This window comes from Gopherus flavomarginatus, chromosome 20 (assembly GCF_025201925.1).
Source record: "Gopherus flavomarginatus isolate rGopFla2 chromosome 20, rGopFla2.mat.asm, whole genome shotgun sequence".
Taxonomy (NCBI): Eukaryota; Metazoa; Chordata; order Testudines; family Testudinidae; genus Gopherus; species Gopherus flavomarginatus.
This window is the reverse complement of record NC_066636.1, coordinates 17,391,894-17,416,703: the sequence shown is the minus strand read 5'-3', so window position 1 is coordinate 17,416,703 and position 24,810 is coordinate 17,391,894. Positions and strand designations below refer to the sequence as shown.

The following is a 24,810-nucleotide window of genomic DNA, read 5'->3' as shown; positions in this document are numbered from 1 at the left end:
CCCTCTGGGTCACCTGGAATTGGCCACTGTCAGAAGACAAGATACTGGACTACCTTTGGTTTGACCCAGTGTGGCTGTTCTTTTGACTCTTACACACACTCCCCTGTAGTGAAGTGATTCGCCAATACCTCTCTGCCTCAGTTTCCCCATCTGTAAAGTAGGAATACCAGTAAGCAGGCAGGAGGCTGAGTTTGGAGACTGTTTGGTAACAAGGATTATAATGTTTTGAAGATGAAGAGCATTATGTAAGTATGAAACAGTACAATTAAATCCTGGTAAGAGTCAACCAGAAAGTGCGCAACAAAAAGCTATTTAATTACAAAGGCTAGATGTGAAAGTAATGTAAGTGTGTTGTTCCTAAAAGGAGAAAAGATCACATTCCATCTCCCATGGAAAGGTTAAGTTTCTTGGCTCCTCGACACACAGTTGCAGACTTCAGTATCTGCAGAAGACAGTTCAGCGCTTCTGAAAGCACGACCACTCTGACAGGAACAGTTTCCGGACTATTTTATGGGCTAAACATTAACTAATCCTCACAACACTTGCACATTTACTTCACAGAGCTGTCAGGTTAAGTGACTCAACCAAAGCCATGGAGGGAGTTGGGATTAGAAATCAGGGGGTACTCACCGGTCCCTTGTCATGTGTTCAGGCCATGTCCGTCCGTCCCCCCCCCTCCCCCCATCCACTTTGGAGAGGCAAATTGTCATTTTCCAGCAGAACAGAATTTAGGCTACATCCAAAATGCCATTCTGTCTCCTGAGAGCTATGGCTCTTAGAACAAGGGAGAGTAAGTGGGGATTATAAAACACCGTTAACATATATAATGGTGTTATAATTGTGATATTACAAAGTAATCAACAAAGACCAAGAACAACCTTCAATATGTGTCACATTTTCTGGTTTTCATTGGATCTAGTCTGTCAAAAGTGAAACTGACAGCCCTAGAATGAAGCTCTGCATCACCAAAGAGATACTGCACAAGCAGAAGTGTCAATGTGCTTTGGTCCTGAGCTGGAGGGGCTCACATGAAAGGGTTCATCTATGCAGCGAGCTACTCCCATTCATTCCACTCCGGCTCATCTACCCTATGAAATTAGGTCAGTATAACTGTGCTGCTCGGGAGTGTGAAAAATCCACAGCCCTGAGCGACACAGTTAAATTGACCTAACCCTGGTGTAGACAGCGCTACATGCATAGGAGAATTCTTCTGTCAACCTAGCTACTGCCTCTCAGGGAGGTGGATTACCTATGCCAGCAAGAGAACCCTTCTCATTGGCATAGGCAGCATCTTAACTGAAGCGCTACACAGCACAGCTGTGTCACTGTCGTGGTTTATGTGCAGACAAGCCTTTATTCCAAAAGAAGTGTGCCTTATTCCAAATTAGCTTAGTCCACATGATTAGACTAATTCAGAGAAGGCATGCTTATTCTGGAATAAGAGTGTTCATATACAGGGTTAATCAGAAACAGATAATAATCCACTTTAAATTCCCGCCCTACTTTATTCTGGATTTTCATGTGGCAAGAAACACTAAGGGTAAGAGGAAAAAGCTTAGTCCTTGGCCTCTATTGCTGAAACTGTCAACGGTAGCGGGTAGATGCCTGTCTAGTGTGATCTGGACAAAGACAACCATACAAAGCAGTAACAACTTTCAGTCCCTACTAACCTGGGTTGTAATTGAACTAGTCACCTAGAAATAAAAGGCTTCAAAGCCCATTTTCCAGGGGTGTGTGCAGTGAGGGACTAGCTGGAGTGGCATGGAAGATGAAGTTTTTTTTGGGTTTTTTTTTGAAAACATAAGCATTATTTATAAATATGTCTTAAAATAGTAAACCTGGGTTGCCCTTTAACAACACATGCCAGCACTAAAGGCTGTGTTTTCCAAAAGGGGGCTCAAGTTTAAGAAACCCAGGAAACGGTGCTATGGTTTATCACCAACCCCCACAAACCATCGTACAGTAAAAGCTGTGTTATCCAGCACTTTACCAACTGTAAAGCTCTAGAAACCAACATTTCTGATATCTCCATTAAAAGTGTGGTTGGCACAGGACTGGCAGGCTCCCTACCTGGCTCCACGTGGCTCCCTAGAAGTGGTGACATGTCCCTCCCGCTCTTAGGCGGAGGAATGGCCGGGGGGCTGCATGCATTGCCCCTGCCTCACATGCTGGCTCCACAGCTCTCACTGGCTGGGAACCACGGCCAATGGGAGCTGCGGGGATAGTGGCTGCGGGAAGAGGCAGCACACAGAGCCTCCTGGCCACATCTCCATCTAGGAGCAGCAGGGACATGTCGCCGCTTGCGGGGAGCTACCCTAGGTGAGCACTGCCCAGATCCAGCACCCTGAAACCTCTCCTGCATCCCGACGCCCTGCCGCGAACCCCCTCCCACACCCATACTCCCTTCCAGAGTCCACGCCCTGCACCCCCCCCCCCCCGCACCCAAACTCCCTCCCTCTATTGGTAAGTATAAAAACTCTCAGTTAACTGGAATTTTTGACTAACCGGTACCCCTCATTCCTCCACGACAGACGATAAAACTTTTCCTGTATTCTCATGCGCTTCTTTCTAAAGAATCTTCCAAAGAAGAAACTTCCAGCTTGACAAACCTGTTTGTATTTTGCTTAGAAAAGCAAACACACTACTTTGTTCTTTTAAATCACCTGGTATCATCTCTCCTCTCTATCTTAAAGGACAAGGCAATTTGGCCAATGCCAATACGTGTATTGCAAACATAAGCTCATTAAGTTTTTCTGCACTAGGTTTTTCTTCTGTTTCCCACCATTGTAGCTCCATTAATGGTAGCAAAAGTGAAAGTGCAAGTTTAGATCAGGGTGAGACAACAGTGTGCAATTTACAAGAGCATTCAGAAGCAGGGATTGGATCACTGGATGATTCCTTCTTCTGTTCATTCCCTCTGGGACATCTGGCATTGCCCACTGTCGGAAGACAGGATACTGGGCTAGATGGACCTTTGGTCTGACCCAGTATGGCCATTCTTATGTTCACATTGCTGACTGCCTACTACAGATCATTTTAGATTTTGACAGGGTGGATACAAATCAATTTTGGGGGGACAAAAAAAATAAATCAGATTTTATAATTTAAATAAAAGAAAAACATTGTTATATTTTAAATACGAATCTGAATTTAATACGTTAAGGCAAAAATCTATAATCTCTTAAAACATTTATCCAAAATATATATGTTGAATCCATGAGCCCCTGTCAAAACTTTTGAGTTAAAAGACTGCTTTTTTTTAATACAAAGAAAGAATCAGGGCAAAAATATCTAACGTTGGAAGTCAAACTTAACAAATATGGCACAACAGATCAAGTGCTGTGTTAAGGGCTTGTTTAAATAAAAATAAATTTGATATGTTGTTGTGTGTGTTTAATTAAATTCCAATTACCATCCTAATGCTGCTTGACACAAGCCACGAGCAAAAAGTTAATTATCTAGAGCAGTGTTTCCCAAACTTGGGACGCCACTCGTGTAGGGAAAGCTGCTGGTGGGCCAGGCTGGTTTAACTGCCACATCCGCAGGTCCTGCTGATCGTGGCTCCCACTGGCTGCAGTTCGCTGCTGCAGGCTAATGGGGGAGGCGGGAAGCAGCGGCCAGCACATCCCTCGGCCCATGCCGCTTCCAGCAGCTCCCATTAGCCTGGAGCAGCGAACCACGGCAGCCAGTGGGAGCCACGATCGGCCGAACCTGCGGAGGCAGCAGGTACGCAAACCAGCCCGGCCCGTCAGGGGCTTTCCCTACACAAGCGGCATCCCAAGTTTGGGAAACACCGATCTAGTAAATAAGCAGTATGTCATTCACCTTCTCCTAAAAAGTTAAAATTGTAAAATTAATAGAAATCTGAAAATATCAAACTACATATGACTGCTTAAATAAATGCATAACTTTATAGCATACCTTCCTAGGTAGCAAGAAGATGTACTAAATCCAGTGTAAAGACTCTACTTAGTTGCAAAGCCACATGTTTTAGTTGTTACCTTTCTTAAGAAAATAACCAAAGTACAAATGGAAAAACTTCCTTAATATTTATAAGTTAAATTGAGCTTTTCCACTTGGTGATTTAAATCAATCCACCCTGGGTTTTGAAGTTTAGCTCTGTGAGGAAAAGGGCAAGAGACTTTTTAAAATTGAGGCTTAGGACTCCAATAGTTAGGGTCCTTCCAAATTCATGGTCCACTTTGGTCAATTTCATGGCCACTGGATCTTAAAAATTGGTCAATTTCATGATTTCAGATGTTTATATCTGAAATTTCATGGCGCTGTAACTGTATGGGCTCCCGACTCAAAAGTAGACCATGGGGGGATCCCAAAGCTGTTGGGGGGGGGGGGGGGGGTTGCAAGACTGCCATTCTTACTTCTGTTCTGCCTTGATAGCCCAGCTCTGAAGGCAGCAGCTGTGGCGTTTACCATAATTCAGAACCTCCCTGTGCAATTAACTTCAAATCTGTCAGAAAAATTCTACCTCCACTCTCAAAATTAGGTTAGATTTGAAGCTATATTTCTTTGTTTGGAAATTTGAAAGAGGGGCCCAAACTCAAGGTTACAATGAAAACCAAGCATCTGAAGTCTCTCACACTGCTACCTTTGGCACTGTTCTCACACTTCAAAGTGAAAGCAACAAGATGTGATTCTCTTGGGCGTTTCCATACACAGTTAAAAAACAAACAAGGAGGGAACATCTCCATGTCCTGCAGAGAGGGTGGAGGAAACGCCGCATGACTGGATTTTAAGGAGGAAAGGGTGGTACAAGTTTCAGAAACAGTCATCCCCTTTACGTATGCAAAGAGAAGCCAGAGGGTAAACAGCAGCATTGCCACTCTGGAATGTGGCTTGCCCCCTAATAACCATGCCAAGTCTTTAAGTAGTTTTAGTTGTATTGTGGGGAGGAAGGGAGGGAGCGCACTCTCCCACGTCCAAGTTAACAAACCATTTTTAATATCCAACTACTATGCTCATTCTGCCTAAGGAAGGCTGTACTGTGCTTCCCCTGGAGCCTGACAATGCAGCTCCTGAGGTGCCTGCAGGTGTTTGTTGGAGAGAACCAAGATACTCTTAAACCCTTGAGGCAAGGCTTGCTGAATTCAGGACCAGAGTTTGCATCCTCCTGTGGCACAGCAATAAGATCACGAGATAAAGCAACTGTCATTTGAAACAGAGGGGACAATTACTGGTCTAAGCCAGCGCTTGCTAATTAGTCAAAGAACAGAAAATCTTAAAATCCACACTACAGGACAGTCAAAGGCTTAATGGCCATTCACTTGTCCCAAAGGCTGTGCCTGTCTACACTGCCACTTTACAGCACTGCAACTTTCTTGCTCAGGGGAGTGAAATAATACCCCCCTCAGCGCTGCAAGTTTCAGCGATGTAAAGTGGCAGTGTAGATTGTGCCACAGCACTGTAATAAAAGCACCCCTATGAGGGGAGTAGCTATTACAGTGCTGGTGCCGCGACTACACAGCCACGTTAAAGCACTGCCGCAGCACCACTTTAACATTGCTAGTGAAGCCATACGCTAAGACTCTTTTTTTGGTAAAGTGGCAGCAACAGTAGGAGCACTAGTGTAGACAGCATTTTTATTGCTTTGTTAATGCCGCTCAGAACAGCTCTAGATGACAAAGATGTTAGTGCCCTGCCTACCCTAGAGCTTCCACCATTGCTTCCACTGTGGGAGATTTCCCAAAGTAGTTTAGTGCAGACAAATCCATAAGCGATGGGGAGGAGGAGAAGGTGGAAAGGTTATAAAGCCTGTGCAGTAAATGCTAACCGAAGGATACATATGTCAACAGATCACAACGGTTTGAGTGATTGTTTGGAAAGTAAACTAAAGGCCGTTTTAAAAAGTTAACTTGCACTACAGCCACAGGCTATAGAGAGGTGTTTGGTTTGGCCTGTTATTAGGAGACCCAACCCAATTCCTGTAAAAAAGAGAATGGCGTTCAGTAACACCCCACCCAGCGATACTGCAAGAATTAGTGTCTGTGAAGTGCTCTGAAGATGTGGGTAAGTGCTAAGTATCTGTCCCAGGGGTGACTAGCTGCCACAATCCCATTTTTGTTATTATTCGCCTCCATCACCAGGTTTAGCAAAACGTCTGTTAGTCTATAAGGTGCCACAGGATTCTTTGCTAGGTTTAGCAATGGCATTCAGAGCTCCTTCCAGCTCCTGTCAACACCATTTCTGGTTCAGCTGGAGTTAATAAAGAGAAGGAACCAGGACTTCCAGGGTGGGAAAGTGTTTGTGTCTGCTGTTTTCACAGTGACAAACACCTTCCCACCCTGGTAAACTGAGGCAGGACACGGGAATCTTTGCCTTGGCTTCCCAGGGGCTGGAGCCTCTTCCTAAAACAAGCCTGATGACAATTTACACTCCGTCCGCAGGGTCCCAGAGCACCCCGAGGAGGGGTCTCTGCACACACCCTGGCTACCCCCCCCCCCCCGCCAGCACAGAGCATCACCCAGCACCTGCCCTCAGCACCAGACCCTTGGGCATCCCCAGCCAGAGCCCCACAAGCGTTTGCGACCCCGGCCCAGGAAAGGGGAGGCGGCGGGTCACACCTCGCCCCCCCCCCGGCTCTGGGAGCAGAGCCACGCGAGAGGGGGCGACTCAGCTCCCGCCCCCCCCCGGTCTCCACACAGCGGGTCCCTCCTCCCTTCCCCCGCCCCCTGGGGAGGTTACACCCCCCCTCCGGGCCCCCCTTACCCGCGACGCCGGCGCTGCTGCTGCTGCTGCCCCCAGACTCGGGGCCGGCCGACGCCATCTTCGAGCTTCTCCCTGCTCCGCTGGCCGCCGGCAGCTCCTCCCTCCCCCCGGGGGCCCCTCACTTGGTGCCGCCCGCGGCTCAGGACCGCACCACTCGGGCTTAGACGGTTGGGTCGCTCCCTCCGACTTGGACTCGCCCGGCCGGCTCCGGACCGAACCACTCCGCGCGGATGGGAGGGGGTGGTGAGAAGGTGCCGGGCTGCGGCCACCGCCTGTTATTGCTAAACTCGGGGAGCTGAGCGCCTCTTGGGCTGGCTGCAGCGCATGCGCACGGAGCGGGGTGGTGGTGAAGCCATAGTGGAGGCCGCCATGGGTCACATGACAATGGAGGGGGCCACAAAAACAATGATAACCCCCTCCAGTATGATGTCAAGGGGGGGGCCTGGCACATCATGGTGCTACTGGAGTGTTGCCATGGTAACATAACATGGCTTGTCATGACTTCATCTGTGTTGCCACCGTGCTTCGACCTCACCCCGTTGTCATGGCATCTTATGTCCTGACCTCATCCTCACATCACGTCCCTGTACCACCTCATCAGGTCATGGCACCAGGTGTCCTGACCTCCCTGTGGCACCTCACCTCTCACCTCCTCCCATTGCCACACCATATCATGCCCCGCCTTTTCCATATCATCCCAGCCCCATACATCCTGACCTTATCCCGCTGTCACTGAGTGATGTGCTGACCTCACTGCATCATCATGTCATGCCATGACCTCAGCACCACATTGCCATGATGTCACGTTGCCTTGACGTGTTACATCCTAACCTCGCCGTGTCACTAGCTGAGTTGAGAGATCTGGGATTTGCAGTTTATAAGAACGAATTTTCTATGCAGTAAGAGTCTAATCCTTATTTCATAGTGGGAGATACTAAATTCCCATCATTGGTGTATAATTTTTGGACCAAATTGTATGTTAAGTCAAGTTCAACAAAAACAGTTTAATGGTTATTGCTATAGCCTGCCATTGGCCCTCCAAGTACAGCAAGTCAAAGGGAGGCGATTTCATATATTTTACTGCTCTAGATACAGAGTTCACCAAATGCAATCAGAGACCCAGTAACCCAGTTTAAAACAAAGGGAGTAAATACCATTTAACCTAAAACATTTCCTCTATTACATCCTCATCTATCACATTGCCATGGTAGGTCAAATCACCACTTCACATCTAAACCTCTCCATGTTGCTGTGTCATGTCGTGTCCTGGCGCTATCTCTTTGCAACATGTCACCAAATCATGTGCTGACCTCACTGGATCACATCATGACTAAGGCTAAGATTTTGTCATGGGTATTTTTAGTAAAGGTCATGGACAGGACGCGGATAATAAACAATAAATCATGGAAGGCTCAGCCCTGCACAGTGGAACTGAAGCTGAAGCCCCGCGGTGCGTGGCTGACAGCCAGAGCCCCGCCACACGTGGGGCTGAAGCTGAAGCCAAAAAAGTCACAGAGCTCTGTTAATGTCACGGATACCATGACCTCCATGACCAAGTCAAATCCTTGTGATTGCAGCACCATTTTGCCATGAGAAATGTAACCATGTTGCATCTCTAGGCAAGCGCTTAACACATCTTGACACCACAACAGCACACCATGGACGTTTGGTTGATGCTCTCACGTGCTGACAAGAAACTACATCATGTTGCATTGATAGGCAATGGCCCTTTGTCACATCAGGATATCCTGATACCTAACTGTGGTCTTTTGGCCATGTCGCAACAAGGAATGACATCATATTGCATCACTGGCCAGTCTGACATGTTGTCATGCCAAGACAAGATTTTTTATGCAGGGTATCATGCCATCTGCGTGACCACTCCAGCTTGTCACAATACTACATGACAGCCCCTGTGGGTCAGTGCTGCTATGTTGCAACACAGCAAGACATTGTAATGTTTGCAACACTAACTGCTTGTGTTATAACTCAAAGTTATCATGTCACATTATGGCAAGTCATCATGCCAGGATGCCATGTTAGTGTATTTTGGCCCAGTTTCATCATGGACCACAACTAGAGGATGGCCTCTAGAGTTCAGTGTGGTTATGTTGCATTGCGGCCTGTCATCTTGCCGTGCAATTATGGCATGTCACCATTTGGTGTAAAGTTCTTCTTGGTGCATCATACTGTCCCAATGACTTGATGGTGTCTTGATGCAATGTCAAGACCCTCAGGTTGCAGTGTCATCTCGCAATGCCAGGTGAAAGCATGCATGCAATGTCCGGATAGCATTGAAAATCTCTTGACTCCGAAGTAAGGGGGTCCTCCTGAGTAAATCTGAATGATTAAATTCTGCCTTCCTAAATCCTCACTGCAGTTTCACTTGGTTATGACATTCTTCTTCACTTCCTGTCAAGTAGCATTGCTGTGAGCTGTTAAACAGCTGCTGCATTCCACCCCAGAGCTGGTTGCATTTCAATGATGACCGCAGTAATTCAAGATTGCAAAGAATTTGGGGATGAAAGATGCCTTGTAGGTGCAATAGATTATACAATACTATCTTTGACAGAGAGGCATACCTTAGTTATTTGAGCACAGAAGTAGCAGAACAGAAACTCCTGAGTTCTAGTTTCAGCTGTGACATTGATTCCATCTCTGGCCTTGGGCAAGTCACTTAACCTCTCTGCTTTACTCTCACTTATTGTAAAGTGTGGATAATAACACATACCTAACCCCTATACAGCATGGGCAGGAGGGAATTGTTAATTAGTGGACATTCATGAAGCGCTATGGAGGTCAGAAATACCATGCGCTATTTGTAACTGAGTCAGTGTTATAAGGGAAACCCCCATGTTCACATCGATAAGACCCTCTGCTGTGAAAATAGAATTGGACCTTTGCAGCTTGTTTTGAAAGCTCCCTGTCAAATTAAGCATTGCTTTATTTTAACGGGTGACTCAGATAGTCTACCAGCCTTGAAACAAAGCGTTGCGTTACACCCCTGTCCTTTCCAATCTGTCAGCTCGGTTAACCGATATGATCATTTCCCACATCAGGGTAATAATAGGTCTGTTTGGGATGACTCTGTGGGCAGGTGTTAGAAAGCTTCTGCCACCTACAGGCAAAACATGAGAGCCATCTCTCAGGGCTCTACATCACAGAAGGAATGACAGCTGCTGTGGGGATTTCAGACAGATCCAATCTTTTCGTCTTTAGCAACAATCACAAAAGAAAGGGTAGCTTGGCCCAGTGTATTAAGGAGCATTTCTACTCATCTTGATTCCGTAAGAAGACTGCTTCAATGCGATGTAACAAGAATATAATCAGACTGTCCACAGGTCAGTCCTGTAACAGGTGATAATCAAACCATGGGGCAATTGTAGTTATTTTACATGTCAGGTGATATTTCTATACTACAAAATCCAGACTCTGGGATGTTTTTCTGGTTGTTCCTTTCCACCTCTTCATCACTAATTTAAACCTGGTAAATCTCAGTTCATAGTAATGATGAGAAAATCAAATTCCATCTGCTGCCCTCGAGCAAATCAGGAGAAAACTCCTATCTTGGACTACAATCTGCATTAGGGTGACCAGGTAGGAAGTGTGAAAAATTAGGACGGGGGTGGGGGGTAATAGGCGCCTATAAAAGACAAAGCTCTGAATACCAGGACTGTCCCTATAAAATTGGGACATCTGGTCACCCTAATCTGCATCCTGCAGACAGTGCTATGCAGACAGACTCCTGTGCTCTCAGGGAGCCCTTTGTCTTCAAGAGGCCCTGTGTAGGGGCTTGCAGGCCCCACACTGTCCTGACTGATGGCTGTTATTTTAAAATCAAGTTAATTTCCTCTTGTGAGCTGGTCATTCTAGCTGCCCTGTACGCAGGTGGTGATGCCAGCTTCCCATTGGGACTTTGCCTATGATATCAGGTCTATCTGGGAGGAGACTTCTCAAAAAGTAATAATTGTACTGTGACTTGATATGAACCAAGTACTGTGCAGACATTACTTAATTCACCTGGTTCATCCACCTGGGAGGTGGAGCCTTACCATTATCCCCACATTGCCCATGTGAGTTCTAGTTCCATCTCTACCACAGACTCGCAATGTAACTTGGGCAAGTCATGGCCGCTGCTCTGTGCCTCAGTTTCCCTAGCTGTAAAATGCGGGGAATAATACTTACCTGACCCTGGGGGCTGTCAGGGTTAATTCGAGATCATAAAATAGGAATTTGGGGCTGGAAGGGACCTTAAGATGCTATCTAACCCATCGCCCCCACCCTCTGCTGAGCAGAGTTAAGTATACCTAGACCGCCCTGAGAGGTGTTTGTCTAACCTGTTCTTAAAATCCTCCAATGATGGGGATTCCACAACCTCCCTTGGAGGCTAATTCCAGTGCTTAACTATCCTTAGAGTTCGAAAGTTTCTTGGTATCTAACCTGAATCTTCCTTATGCAAACTAGAGGATTATTTCTCGTCCTACCCTCAGGAGACATGGCAAACTGAGAACAATCCTTGGATGGAAGGTGCTATAGACATGCTAATGATCCTATTTATCTCACCGGGATTTCCAGGTAGGCTTCTGTTTACAGGCCTAGTGACCACCAAACACCACCAAACTCCTTCTCATGAGGCGAATTCTCACTGCTACAACTGCACAGTGAACCACTCGATTTCCTGTTTTTGTCAGAGCATGTTTCATCCCATGGACTCTTGCTCTTAGTCACGTTAGTATTAAAAGGACCCTGACATTCTTTCCTGGTTTTTATTGTGTTCTTTAGATAGCCAAATATTGGCTTGTGAAATTTAAGAGGGGTCAGGATTTCACTGTTTCTGGAAACTGACTCATTCCCATGGTATCAGGCCTGACCTTCTTTACAGAATTACACCTGACACCAGTTATTTACCCATGAAAAGTACCCTGATAATGCTATGTCTAGAATCCTCTCCCTGATGCAGTTAGCCATACTTCAATCCTTTCCTGAAATGTACATCTCCCAGACATGGGAACTGGTAAGAGGAGGGCCAAAGATCGATTGCCTCATACTTTTTAAACAGGACGGTATGCCACTCACTTTTGAGAACCTGAACTTAGCAGCAGGGGTACATTGAGGCAGAATCCCTTCCCTTGGCCCAGACCAGCCATCCCGTCAGCATGACGGAGGGGTGGCTGGGACAAATGTAAGTGGCATTGAGACCCTGTGCCCCAGGTCACAACACCACTCACTCATATTTGTCTGTCCCTCCCTTCAACTTCTGCTGTCTTTCTGGTGCCATTGCTCTCAGCAGACCTATACCTCGAGTCTCCCCTGCAGATGCACTAATGGATTCAGTGACTGAAACTTCAGCTACAAATAATACAAATTAAAAAATCCAGGCAGAAACCATGCAACCACCATGACTGGTGCTAAACATTTCCATTCCATAGGAACATAGGGATTTGTCAAATTGGATCAGACTTGAAGCCCACCTGTCCAGCAATGCCCAGCACCAGCTACTTCAGAGGAAGATGTAAGAACCCCACAGCAGCAGATGTGGGATAATGTGCCCCTCACAGTAAGTCTCATCCTGGTCTCTATGGGTATGTGTACACTGCAAAAAAACAAAACCAAAAACAAAACCTCAGAACCCAACCCTGGCAGTAAGTGGGTTTCAAATCCCAAGCAGGAAAATCCACAGAGCTGTTTTCAGCCCTGTAGACCAGGGCTCTGGGAACTGCTGCTGCGGGGTGGTTTTTGTTGTTGTTTTTTTTTTTCAGTGTATGCATGCCCTGTTACTCAGAGATCAGCTTAAACACTGAAGCAGGAGATGTAATATCCCTTCCAGAATTGTTGTTAGACATAACTATGCCAACCCCTCTTTGAATCTTGCTAAGTTCCTGGCCTTAATGAGTCCATGTAGCAGTGGGTTCCACAGTCTGCCTACGCACCGTGTGAAGAAGTATCTCCTTTGCTCAGGTTTTAACTTGCCACCTATTCATTTAATTGACTGTTCATTCCAGATCATGCTGCTTTTCATCGTGTGGTTTCCACTACTCTCCATTTGTACATTGTGTATTTAGATAGCAAGTTCTTCAGGGCAAAGACCGAGTCTTCTTACAAGTTTTCACTATTGGCTTTGAATACTACAGTGGTGAGCGCTCCAGAACACAAGTAAACTCTGATGATCCCAACTCCAAATATCTGAAATGTGGATGATCTGAGGTCGTGTCTACACTGCCACTTACACTGCTGAAACTTTCTTTGCTTAGCGATGTGAAGAAACTCACCCCTCAGAGATGCAAGTTTCAGCGCTGTAATGTGGCAGTGTAGACAGTGCTACATTGCTGGTAGCTGCGCTCCCAGTGCTGGTAGCTATTCCCCTTACGGAGGGGAGCCCTCTCCCCCAGCGCTGGAGCTGTGACTACACAGCCACGTTAGCTGTGTAGACATACTCTGAACTTTGGAAATGTCGTCCAAACCAGAATTTTCTCTTCTGAGAAGTGTGGTTGAAATTGATTTGCTGAAATTACTGTTCCCATTTGGATAGTCCAGGTTTCCCTGTAAATGATAGATACATAATGATTTTAGATAGCTATAGTTTTGTTCATTCAGAAGAGTCCCAAAGCCTTTTACAAATTACAGCAAGACTGGGCATATAGGAGTTGCTTCTTCCACCAGTCATATGCAGCCACCTTTGGGGTGGAACACAGCAGCTGTTTAACAGCACACAGCAACACTGTGCACCAATTTAGAACAGGAAGCGAAGATGTTATGGCTTAAATTGGAATTTGGCCAGGACACTTGGATTATGACCCCTGCTATTGTAGTGAGAGCATCAATGACCATAGAGTGCGCTGTATCTGTTCTGGAGATAGATGGTTTACAAACATTACAAACATCAATAACTTCTTGGATTGCATGAGGGACTTTTAAAACTAGATTAGAGAAAGTATTTGAAAATGTACCATAGTGAACAAAGTTTCCCTGATCTCAGGGAGATGGACTGGATAAACTAATAGGTCTTTTCCACCTCTGCCTCTGATGATTCAGATTCCCATTGACTTCAGTGGGCTTTGGATTAAGCTCCTAGAGGCAAGGGAGAAGAGACAGTTCCAGAGAGGGCTTTATTTTTTGCAAACCTCATTGTGTTAAAAAAACCTCATCTGGTAACAATCCAGAATTATGGCTAATCCATCACCGAGCACCCAGCGCATACCGAAAAGATTACTGTTTAAGCCCTTAATGTGTTAGGACACTTTGTAAACATTGTTACTGGACTGAGTTGCAGTGCTAGAAAATGATTTGAACCACATCCTCAGCTGCTGTAAATCAGCGGAGCTCCAGCCACTTGTTTTGTAAGAAAAGGGCCATACATTCTGGTTGGGCAAGCTGGTGATTTGAACAATGTAGAACAAGTCATTATCCTGCTCAGATCGTCCTGCTGATTTCAACAAGCCAGATCCTGAGAAGTGCTGCACCTCCCATGAAACTAACATGAATTGTAGAGGCAGAGCAGGATGCGGCCCATTCCTCAGGCACCCAGATACCATGATGATGGGCACCACCAGTATAAGATCCTACGCTACATGGACAGATATGTATGTATGGAGATACCTAGATAAGTCTTGTGATTTATTTATTTTACATTCATCATCATCTTTGTTGGGAATCCGTTGAGGTTGAGGATGATTGTCTTTCATGGATTGTCTATTTCAAATTATCTGTAGGTCCGCTGATGGCTCATAAGGCCTATTCTGGAGCTGCACTCTCTGCCATGTAGCAGACGTGTTTCCGAGCAGGGCAGGTGACCCTGAGATATTAGTTAGGGCCATAGCACGCCCTCTCTGTTGCTTCTGTTTTTCTGTTACATGTCGCCGTATCTGACTTTCAAAGTATTGAATTCCCTGCCTCAAGCAGTTCCTCCATTGCTGTCTCTCCTGGGTTATACATTCCCACGAATGCAACCAACCAAACACATGCACGCTCTGCACTCTAAGCCTGATTCCCCGTTGTGTTGTCATTTACATCAGTGCAAAGCAGGTTTAAAATGATACCGTTCCAATGCAGGGTAACCATCAATCAAACCTGAGAGAGAGAGAGGGAGAGAGATGAAATTTGAAAGGGCAGTGAGGAGTACATTGGATGTGAGATCAGATAGGTAGGATGGAATGAGTGTATGATACAATCTCCAGATGTTATTTCTTGTCACTTACACTAGGAGGAGCTACTGGCTCCAGCAAACCTGAAACTAGCTGAAACCCAGGCAAATCAGGTTAGATTTAGGCCTGGTTTACACTAGATGGTTAGGTCGATGTAAGCTGCCTTCTGTCGACCTAGCTGTGGAAGTGTCTTCATTTAATCTATACTGATTTAGTAACACCACCTAGCAGTGTGACGTTTGATGTAATTAGGTTGATGCTGTGTTAGTGTAGACACTGCGATACTTATGTCAGCTGTTACTGGCTTTCACAATGCCTCACACTGGCAATAAAATTGATACAAGCACTCCTGGCAATGACGCACAGCACTGACACAAGGAGCCTGGCGTGCACACACACAAGCGCTTCAACAACTGCTGTGGCTGTATGCTGACATTAGGTCATCATAATTGTGTAGTGTAGACATGGCCGCAGATGCCAAAGTTTTCTCTGCTTAACAGACCTTTAAAACGATCTTTTAGCAAAATGCCATGGAACTTCCTATGGTGTGAAAAAACCTGTACGTTCCAACTTAAACTAAACAGAAGGAATTATATTCTCAGTACATATTTTAGCAACAAAGCTGATCAGCTGATAATTTGTTAATCATGCATTTTCAGCTCAGTATTGTTAGTTTCTTCCAGGTATATTATAAATCTAGATTTATAGCAAAGATGAGTTAATGATGTTAGGAGATCAGAAATTAATGCACCATAATAAAGTCATGCCTTGTGGAAAATTCTGAAAAACTTCCTCACAATTCTGCTAAGATCTGAGATTTGGTTTATTTTTCTTTATGGATCAAATTAATCTCTTGTGTTAGTGGATGCAACTGCTATTGACTTCAGTGGGATTGTGTATATTTACACCCAGGGTGAATTTGACCTGAGGGTCTTTGTTCCTTAAATTGGGCTACATCCACCCATTGGTCTTATTTCCCACAGGTGATCAGAAACCTGTTTGTGCCGTCACAGTTGGGCTGCAGGGGAATTTTGATATCAGAAGAGGAAGAGTGGTTTTGACATCACTTAAAATTTACCAAGGGTCATAGTGGATTCCCCATCACTGGCAACTTTTTAATCAAGATTGGATGTTTTTCTAAAAGATCTGCTCTAGGAATTATGTTGGGGAAGTTCTCGGACTGTGTAATCCAGGATGATCACAAAGGTCCCCTCTGGCTTTGAAATATGAAGATGTGAAACCTGTTTTTGTGCTAGACGTCAGACTCAAATCAGCTTCCTTGAAAGTTTCCCACAACTTTTTATCAAGACTGAACTGAGATTAAAACAGCAACAACAACAAAAACAGAGGCTGATTCATGGTCCTGCATCCAAGCTCAGTGGTTTGGGCTGAGGTTTGCTTTATTGGTTGGGTCCCCACAGCTGAGTTACCTCCTGGGAGTGGGGGGCTGAGATAATGAATTAATGTTTGTACAGTGTTTTGAGATCTTTAGATGGAAGGCACCATGGCAGGGCAAAGAATTCTCGTGAATGATCCTGTTTCAATGCAAACAGTTTTAGCAATAATAAAACAAGGAAAAGAGAAAACAGGAAATATCAATCAGTGGAGCTGGTTCTAAACAGCTACTGTTTTGATTTCTGTCTTTATCCCCAAGATACAGTTTCAAAGCAAAAACCACGAGCACATCAGGGAAATCTAGTGAGGCAGGTCTAAACAATCAGTAACACTAACTGGTATCAGGTCACAACTGCTCTCAGAATAATTAGGCAACTTGCCAGATTGCTTCAACAGACCCTCTGAGGTGTTCTCTATGTCCTCTTGGCCCAGGTCTGAAGCAGAAGGCCAGGTTTGGTCAGTGGAGTTACACCTGATCATTCCAGCTACCTGATTCTCTCAAGCTTTGTACCACATGTCACCATTGACATCTATGCCAAGCGCGTGTGATGTGCAATCAGATTAGGACAGCAGTGTTTTATGCTTACTTTGTACAGGTGTAACCGATGAGGCACAGTATGAGAGGGGGAGTTTTTGCTGTGTCTCTTTGTGTTCTGTTAATGATTTGTTGGATCATGAGAGGCCCCCATTTTGTATCATCCCACCAGCAGTGTTTCCAACTCTTGCCTTTATCTTTCTTGCTGCTGCTCTGAGCTCAATGGTATTTTATGTCAAGCCTTGCAGCATCTGGTGTTTTTCTGAAAGTCCCACTGGCTGGAGTTATGTGATTACATAACAGAGAATCTCAGCTTTCATTTTTTTTTTTTTTAAAGGCCAGGGTTGCTCCTTTTGACCAAACTTGCTAGTCACCGCTTGGGGCCCTGTGGGTGTTCCAGTAGGGAGTAGAAATTGGAGCTAGGTATTTCTGTGATGTTTATTTACAAGGAATGTGCAAAGTCCCGTGCCTCTGAATGCAGAGGGAATCAAACAGCAAGAAACAACTTCTGTTGCTCACAGCACCAAGCACATGCTTTTCAGCCTGCACACTTGACCCGAAAAACCTCTCCCCAGGTTTCTTCTGGGGTCAGCCACATGCTTTCAGTTGCTAGAGTGACCAGATGTCCCAATTTTATAGGAACAGTTCCAATTTTTGGGTCCTTTTCTTATATAGGTTTCTATTACCCTCCCACCCCCCTGTTATCATTTTTCACACTTGCTGTCTGGTCACCCTATCAGCTGCTCATTCCTTCAGGTTAGCTTCTAGTTCTCTCCTCTGTCTGGTCTCAGTTTGTGTGTGTTCTCTTCCCCCCAGTACCCAGTTGAATTCAATAGGAGCTGCTAGTCGTTAGGCAGACTTTATTAGGCTTTGTTTTAAGCATGTCCCCTTAACTGTCTCTTACAACCGTCTTAAATGGGCAACTTCTTCACACTTCTGACTCATCCCATAACAAAGTTTCACCTGCCGTAGCTCATTGCAGTAGGTTTCTGGCCCTCACGACTGCAGAGAAAAGCTGGAAATCACAATGTCTTTAGTCTCAAAAACCAGACAGCCAATAATTGATCCTATTTATATTATCGGGATTTTTAAGCTGGTCTTAGGATGTGTTTTTGGGGTGGAGCTGACCATGACTGTTGAGTGCTGGGGGCTGGCAATAGTGTCCCAGGTCTCCAGTCATTGTGGTAGCAGGAAGTCACTTGTCTCTGTGGTGAGAATGGCTAATGGCAGGGACTGGCTTCCAGTGGGATTTCTCGCAGGGGTGAAAGCTGCTGCCTCCATGGGGCCTTGGGCTGGTGCCTGGGGAACTCCCACAAGCTAAGTAGGGCTGCTCTGGGTCAGCATGTGAAGGGGAGACCCCCCCCCCCCGAACCCTGTTGGAGGGGAGGTCAGGACTAGCTGGGGGGTGTATTGTGACTGGGTGGGAAGGGCAGGGCCAGCCCTGATACAGGACAGACAGGGCAGCAGCCCCTCCACAAGCCCCGCCCAGCTTCCATCGATCTCTCGGGGCTCGATCGTTCTTCCCTGGTCGCGTCTCTCGGCGCTCCGAGCGGGGGTGGTGCTCTCGGCGTGCGCTCGCTCTCCCCTGGGCCAGGCCGGAGCAATCGCTCGCTGGCTCGGCGGCGGCGGAGCGGGATGAGCCTGGCGGGGGGCAGGGCGCCGCGCCGCACGGCGGGGAACCGGCTGGCGGGGCTGCTGAACGCCGAGGAGGATGAGTTCTACCAGACCACCTACGGGGGCTTCACGGAGGTGGGGGGGAGCAGTGGGCGGGGGGGGATGGAGCTGGGGGAGGGGAGCAGTGGGCGGGGGGGGGATGGAGCTGGGGGAGGGGAGCAATGGGCCGGGGGGGGGGATGGAGGAGGGGAGCAGTGGGCGGGGGGGATGGGAGATGGGGATGGAGCTGGGGGAGGGGAGCAGTGGGCGGGGGGGATGGGAGATGGGGATGGAGCTGGGGGGAAGCAGTGGGCCGGGGGAGGGGGATGGAGCTGGGGGAGGGGAGCAGTGGGCGGGGAGCAATGGGCCGGGGGGGGTGGGAGATGGGGGATAGGGGATGGAGCTGGGGGAGGGGAGCAGTGGGCTGGGGGGATGATTGAGAGATGGAGCTGGGGGAGGAGAGCAGTGGGCGGGGGGGGATGGATGAGAGATGGAGCTGGGGGAGGGGAGCAGTGGGCGGGGGGGGAAGGATGAGAAATGGAGCTGGGGGAGGGGAGCAGTGGGCTGGGGGGATGAATGAGAGATGGAGCTGGGGGAGGAGAGCAGTGGGCGGGGGGGATGGATGAGAGATGGAGCTGGGGGAGGGGAGCAGTGGGCGGGGGGGGAAGGATGAGAAATGGAGCTGGGGGGGGAGCAGTGGGCGGGGGGGGTCGAGGAGGGGAGCAGTGGGCCGGGGGGGGGATGGGAGATGGAGATGGGGGATAGGGGATGGAGCTGGGGGAGGGGAGCAGTGGGCTGGGGCAGGGCTGTGAGGGACCCCAAGAGGGTAGTGGGGGGGCTTTGTGGAGGGGAATGGGTAGAGTTGGGGGGGCGGGCGAGTGTGTACCAAGGCCCTGTGGAGGCTGAGTTGGGGGATGTGGGCCACTAGAGCGATAGCTGTGGTGGGGCCAGGGTGTGTTGGGGTGGGGGCGGCGGGGCCCATGGTGGGGAGCATGCCTGCAGGAGTGGGACTCCCAAAGGGGCAGTGGGATCAGCTCAGCCGTGCCTGTTGTTTGCCCCCCCTCTCCCGGGCAGGAGTCGGGAGATGACGAGTACAAAGGCGACCAGTCGGACAGCGATGATGAAGTGGACTCAGACTTTGACATAGATGAGGGCGACGAGCCAGCCAGTGACCAGGACGATGACGAGCCCAAGAGGAAACGCAGGGTGGTCACCAAGGCTTACAAGGTGAGGACAAAGCAGCTGATTGTGGTGCTGGGTTTGGGTCTGTGTTGGGGTAGCACCTAAGAGCACCCACCGGTCATGGGCCAGGACTACTGGGTGCTGTATGAACAGCGAAGAAAATGATGGTCTCTGCCCCAAAGGGCATCCAATTGAAGTACAAGACAGGAGACACCAGGTGGACACAGATGGAGGCGCACAAGAAAACAACAAGACAACCACAGTCAGCATGACAGGCAGTGGTCTCAACTCATCAGCTGTCTAACCGCTGTTTCTGATATAGTCGTGTTGGGCAGAGTGAGGGACCCACAAGAAAGCTGCTGCCAAAACTCTCAGTACAACCAGATTGTAATCTAGTTTCGGGGGTAGCCGGGGAGTTGTCAGAAATTCCATTTATAGGCTTTTTCATTTATGATCAGCAGCAGAACCTTGAAAACATCTTCAATTAGTGCCTTTCAGGAGAGGGAGTGCAGACTCCTGGGCAGGACTCCTGGGTTCTATTTCCAGCTCTGGGATGGAGTGTGGCCTCATGTTTAACCAGGAGATTGGCAGTCAGGACTCCTGGGTTCTATTCCTGGCTCTTGGAGGGAGTGATGTCTAGTGGTTAGAAACACCATACTAAACAGACTGCAGCAATGGTCAATGTAAATCAGAGGTTGAAAATGTTCTTTCTGTAATCAAAGGTGTAACTAGTAATATGGGCAAAGCACTTTTCTTTTTAAAGGTGTTTATGTTGGCAGGGGCCGCTCTCTCAAAAACAAACTCCAAAATCCCTTGTGACTCTTCAATAGAATCTAGAACTGGAAGGGACCTTGAAAGGTCATTGAGTCCAGTCCCCTGTCTTCACAGCAGGACCAAGTACCATCTCCGTGTGAGATTTTTCCCCAGATCCCTAAATGGCCCCCTCAAGGATTGAACTCACAACCCTGGGTTTAGCAGGCCAGTGCTCAAACCACTGAGCTATTCTCCCTCCCCTTTATTTAAATGGGTTGAAATCGCCAAAGCAGCATTAAATAGCAAACCCCCAGGAGGTTCTGTCTTTCCTTGCATCACTTCTTTTCTGAACCCACTAGGAGCCCATCAAAAGCCTGAGACCCAAGAAGCCCGATACAGCTGCTAGCAGCTCCCAGAAGACGCGAGAGGAGAAGTCTGCACCCCTGGAACTCCAGGATGAAGTGGGAGACAGTAAGTGTGTCTGACGCTCATTAGGATCAAATGTGTTGCCTTTAGGTGAGCAGAAACCAATTGTTTGTAAGGTTTTCTTGAAGCTGCTGCATCGATTTGCAGGGCAGAGGTTTGATTCAAGGTTATTCAAGTACAGCTGCTGGGCTGAGCTGTGATCCACAGACAGGGAGGAGTCATTGTGGGGCTGCTTTGCTGGTTTCTTGGTAGCTACGCTGTCTCTGCCTGCCTTACCCAATGTCCTGACTTTCCCTCCCACTCCTTGGGCCTACAGGCCGCAAGTACATGCGCCAGTCGACTACGGAGCACACGCGCCAGACCTTCCTGCGTGTCCAGGAGCGTCAGGTGCAGTCGAAGCGCAAGAAGGGGGGGCCGAACTGTGACAGGCCCCTGACGCAGGAGGAGCTGCTGGAGGAGGCCAAGATCACAGAGGAGATTAACCTGCGGTCTCTGGGTGAGTGACATGGGTAGGAGGGCAAGAGGCTTGTGAAGTCTTCAGGCAATAGCCCTCCCCCCACTGCAGTGGCAAAACTGAGCCACACAGAGAAGAGACATGAGCGGCGTGGGGTCAGGGAGTGAAGTGACTGGGGTTAGGGGCTTATGTAAGAATGGGGCTTAGAGCAGCTGAATGGGAGGGCCTGGGAAGCACACAGGCTGGCAGCAGGACCCTGGCACACCAGTCAGGGCTGTACTGGTCCACTGGAGACCACATGTTCTGATAGGCAGAGCACAGGGTTGGGAATCGGAACGCCCAGGTTCGTGTGCCAGCTCTGGAAGGCTGTATTATCTAGTAGTAGAACAGGGAACCTGGAGTTAGGACTCCGGGGTTCTGTTCCCAGTTCTTGAAGGAGAGTGGAGTCTAGTGGTTAGAGCAGTGTGGGGGTGGAATCTGGACTCCGGGTTTTATTTCCATCTCTGCCATGGGCCATTCATTTCACTGCTCTGTGCCTCAGTTTCCCCAACTGTATGCGTGGATAATGCTACCCAAGCATTAGTTCTGTGGATGATATATAGACGTGCCTAGGCACCTCCACTCACCATCATGAGTGGTTCAGTATTATGGGCATAATACAGGAGTTCTTTGGCTCATTCAGATACCAGCCACCCCTTATGGGAGCCCATGTCCCCCTCCTTGGTTCTCAGACTGCCAGGAAGGAGTTTGCAGACCATTGGTGACCTGCGACCTGCAGTGTGAGAGCTGCTGGTGTGGCACAAATCCCTCTGAAATGCTGGAGTCACAGTCACAGTTAGTGGCTCTTGCAGTGCTTCCATGTGGTACCTCCTGTGTGAAGCAAAGAGCCCAGAGCTCTGATGGCAGTCGAGTGGGCCCAGTAGCCGGATTGATGACTGGTGGTGTTTTTCAAGCTGCCCCATTGTTCCGAGCCCTGCTCCGTTCACCCTTGGTTCAATTGCCCTTGCAGAGACCTACGAGCGGCTGGAAGCTGACAAGAGGAAGCATGTGCAGAAGAAGCGGAAGTGTGTGGGGCCAGTGATCCGCTACTACTCGGGGACCATGCCGCTGATCACCGACCTCGGGTTGAAGGAGGAGAACGTGGATGTGGAAGGGTAGGTGTTGGGGACTGTATTCACTCTTCCCATCTCCCTAGCATGAACTCCGGCCCCTCGGGATGGGCTGCCAACTCCCTCTGAGGTCTCACTGTCCCTGCTGACTCCTGCACTCTGGCTGGCAGCGCCAACCCCACTTCCTAGGGGATTCCCCTGAGCCAGCTCGTGGGAGACGTCAGCCCCATCTTGCAGACCCCAGCCATTCAGTCAGTCCTGTTTGGCATCCCAGCCTTCAGCTGCTTCTCTGAACTGGATCCTGAGTCCCAACAGCCACTGATTTCTTTGTCGTTAGCCGCATGAGTGTGATCTGGGTGCCCCCAGGCGACAGGTGTTTGGGCCCTGGTTAGTTTCTGGCTGAGGACGGGGGCCAGTTTTGGAATTCCCACCTGGACGTAGCTTGAGCTTCAAACACAGCTCAGGCCCATGCTGATCCCGAGCACCTCCCGTACTCCAAGGATATCCCAGCTGGGGATGGTAGGATTAGAACTCAGGCTTGGACAAGGAAGGGCCATGCCTCCTTTTGCTAGAACCTGCTGCCTCAAACTGGGATTTGTGTGGGGTTCGCACCCTGCCTTGTGCAGAGGTTGCCTGGAGATCTTTACTGAGCACAAGTGCCTGGTACATCCTTTGTACCCCCTGCACCTCTCCAGAAGCCCTGTGTGTCCTTGTGCCCCCTCATCCCCAGAGCCCTGGATGTTCTTACTCCCACTGTTGCATTTGAAGCTCGAGCTGATACTGTGTTTTCTCCCCACCCCCAGGTTGGATCAAGACATGCAGCAAACAGCAGAGGCTCCCCAGGCTGCTGCCTCCCCGGCTGGCAAATGTTCTCGCACCTTCATCACCTTCAGCGATGACGAGACCTTTGAGCACTTCTTCCCTAAAGCCAAGCAGCCCAGGCTGCCTGTGAAGGAGATCTGCCCCGTCACCCACAAGCCGGCCGTCTACAGGGACCCCATCACCGACATCCCCTACTCCAACATCCGGGCCTTCAAAATCATCCGTGAGGCTTACAAGAAATACATCACTGCCCATGGGCTGCCCAACGCGGCAGCTTCTGCGGCCCTGGGGGCGGGGCCGCCCGCAATGGACCCAAATGTCCGGGCAACCAGGCAGAAAATCATCATCAAACAAACCGTCCCGGCCACATAAAGCCCAGGAGTGTCTGTTCCCTTTCCAGGAGGGAACTTTTTAAACGGACACAGGCACCTTTGGGTAGCTCAATATTGACCCACTCCTTCTCCTCCTTCCCTACATATCTTTGTTTTTCAAACTCAAACGGGTGGTGGTTCATTGCTCTTTATTTATTTCATTTTTTTAATGAAAAAAGCGATGCCTGCGGCGGTCCTACCAGAACAAACCAGCCTGCAGAGCCCCTCCCTCCTGGGAGACCTTGCGGAAAACAAACCAGCCTGCACAGCCTGTCCCTCCTGGGAGACCCTACGGAAAACAAACCAGCCTGCACAGCCCATCCCTCCTGGGAGACCCTACGGAAAACAAACCAGGGTGCACCAGCAGAGGCATGCAGTGGGTGGGATCACTTATTCTGTAAGGAGCAGGATGGATTTTAAGCTCAGAAATGGTGCCTGTTGTTTATCCGTTTAGAAAGATAATAAAATGAGAGGACAGATGCTGTCTGCACTGTGTGACTCATTGCAGGGAGGGGAGGAGCTGGTGAACGAGGCCGGATTCTGCTGCAGCCTAACATCCCCTTCTCACTGATCAGCTACAGCAGGGGCAGTGCCAGTGTACGACTGCCCTGCCCTGGAGAGCGTCAGGCACCAGGTGACATTCAGTTGGTTCTAGCTGAGACTGCAGGCAGGGTAAAACTCCCACTGCAAAAGCCAGAGGCGCAAGGAGCCGTTTGCGCTGAAACCCTGACTCGTGGCGCTGACTGGAGCCTTGGCAGGGCTGTAAGGTCCAGGCGGTTCTGGGTCTCAGACAGGTTAGTTGGTGTCTGCCTCCTGCTAGTGGGGCTTGGCCAGCCTGCAGGGCTCTGATAAGTGTCAGTAACGCCCCCGGGAGGTTCAGAGCAGCGTGTTATTCCTCGGGGTTGTCAGGCAGCATCGCCGGCCCGGCAGCTTCAATAAGGAGAGAAGGGAAATAAAAGAACCCCCCATTCCAAAGGCGATTTCCTCAGTCGCCCTCCCTGTCCCAGCCCAGCCAATTTTCTGCCTATATCCACTGACAGCTTGATCTCTGTCCCCTCTCTACCCCACTCTGGTTTTAAATGTCTTGGGCACTGGGGATTCTGTGCCTTGGGGGATGAGTCTGCTGCACTGGAGAGCTTGTTAAGAAGCCATTCCTGAGCTTCAGCTTAAATTTTTCTCTCTCGCTCCTAGTTACTCCCCAAGCAATTCTTCCTCCTTGCAGCTGGCTATCGTCGTCTCCCCCACC

The 24,810-nt window shown here is 48.7% G+C and overlaps 2 protein-coding genes and 1 long non-coding RNA gene across 5 annotated transcripts in view; 1 reads left to right on the top strand and 2 right to left on the bottom strand.

Moving 5' to 3' along the window:
- LOC127037780 (26S proteasome non-ATPase regulatory subunit 4) overlaps positions 1 to 7,018 on the bottom strand; it is a 68,866-nt gene extending 61,848 nt beyond the window's left edge. For 2 of the 3 annotated variants that reach the window (XM_050929855.1, XM_050929856.1), the window contains exon 1: positions 6,724 to 7,018. In XM_050929855.1, coding sequence (XP_050785812.1) covers positions 6,724 to 6,781 — 58 coding nt within the window. In that variant the 5' untranslated portion in view covers positions 6,782 to 7,018. The remainder of the gene's footprint in view (positions 1 to 6,723) is intronic. The other variant, XM_050929858.1, reaches the window with a different exon arrangement.
- Positions 7,019 to 18,366: 11,348 nt separating this feature from the next.
- Positions 18,367 to 24,043, top strand: VPS72 (vacuolar protein sorting 72 homolog). Its single transcript, XM_050929908.1, has 6 exons — positions 18,367 to 18,543; positions 19,522 to 19,674; positions 20,742 to 20,853; positions 21,125 to 21,304; positions 22,272 to 22,416; positions 23,175 to 24,043. The coding sequence occupies exons 1-6, from the start codon at positions 18,430 to 18,432 to the stop codon at positions 23,563 to 23,565; spliced, it is 1,095 nt and encodes a 364-aa protein (XP_050785865.1). The 5' UTR covers positions 18,367 to 18,429; the 3' UTR covers positions 23,566 to 24,043.
- LOC127037864 (uncharacterized) lies at positions 23,747 to 24,290 on the bottom strand. The gene is made up of 2 exons (XR_007770473.1): positions 23,853 to 24,290; positions 23,747 to 23,805 (listed from the first exon to the last, which is right to left on the bottom strand). It is a non-coding gene; the product is annotated as an uncharacterized LOC127037864 (long non-coding RNA).
- Between the last annotated feature and the right edge of the window lie 520 nt (positions 24,291 to 24,810).

What these genes read in the sequence shown, in the direction of transcription:
- VPS72 (XM_050929908.1), top strand. Translation starts at nt 18,430, where the DNA reads ATGAGCCTGGCGGGGGGCAGGGCGCCGCGCCGCACGGCGGGGAACCGG. An exon ending in CCTACGGGGGCTTCACGGAG is followed by an intron (nt 18,544 to 19,521) that starts GTGGGGGGGAGC and finishes TCTCCCGGGCAG; the next exon opens with GAGTCGGGAGATGACGAGTA. An exon ending in TGGTCACCAAGGCTTACAAG is followed by an intron (nt 19,675 to 20,741) that starts GTGAGGACAAAG and finishes TGAACCCACTAG; the next exon opens with GAGCCCATCAAAAGCCTGAG.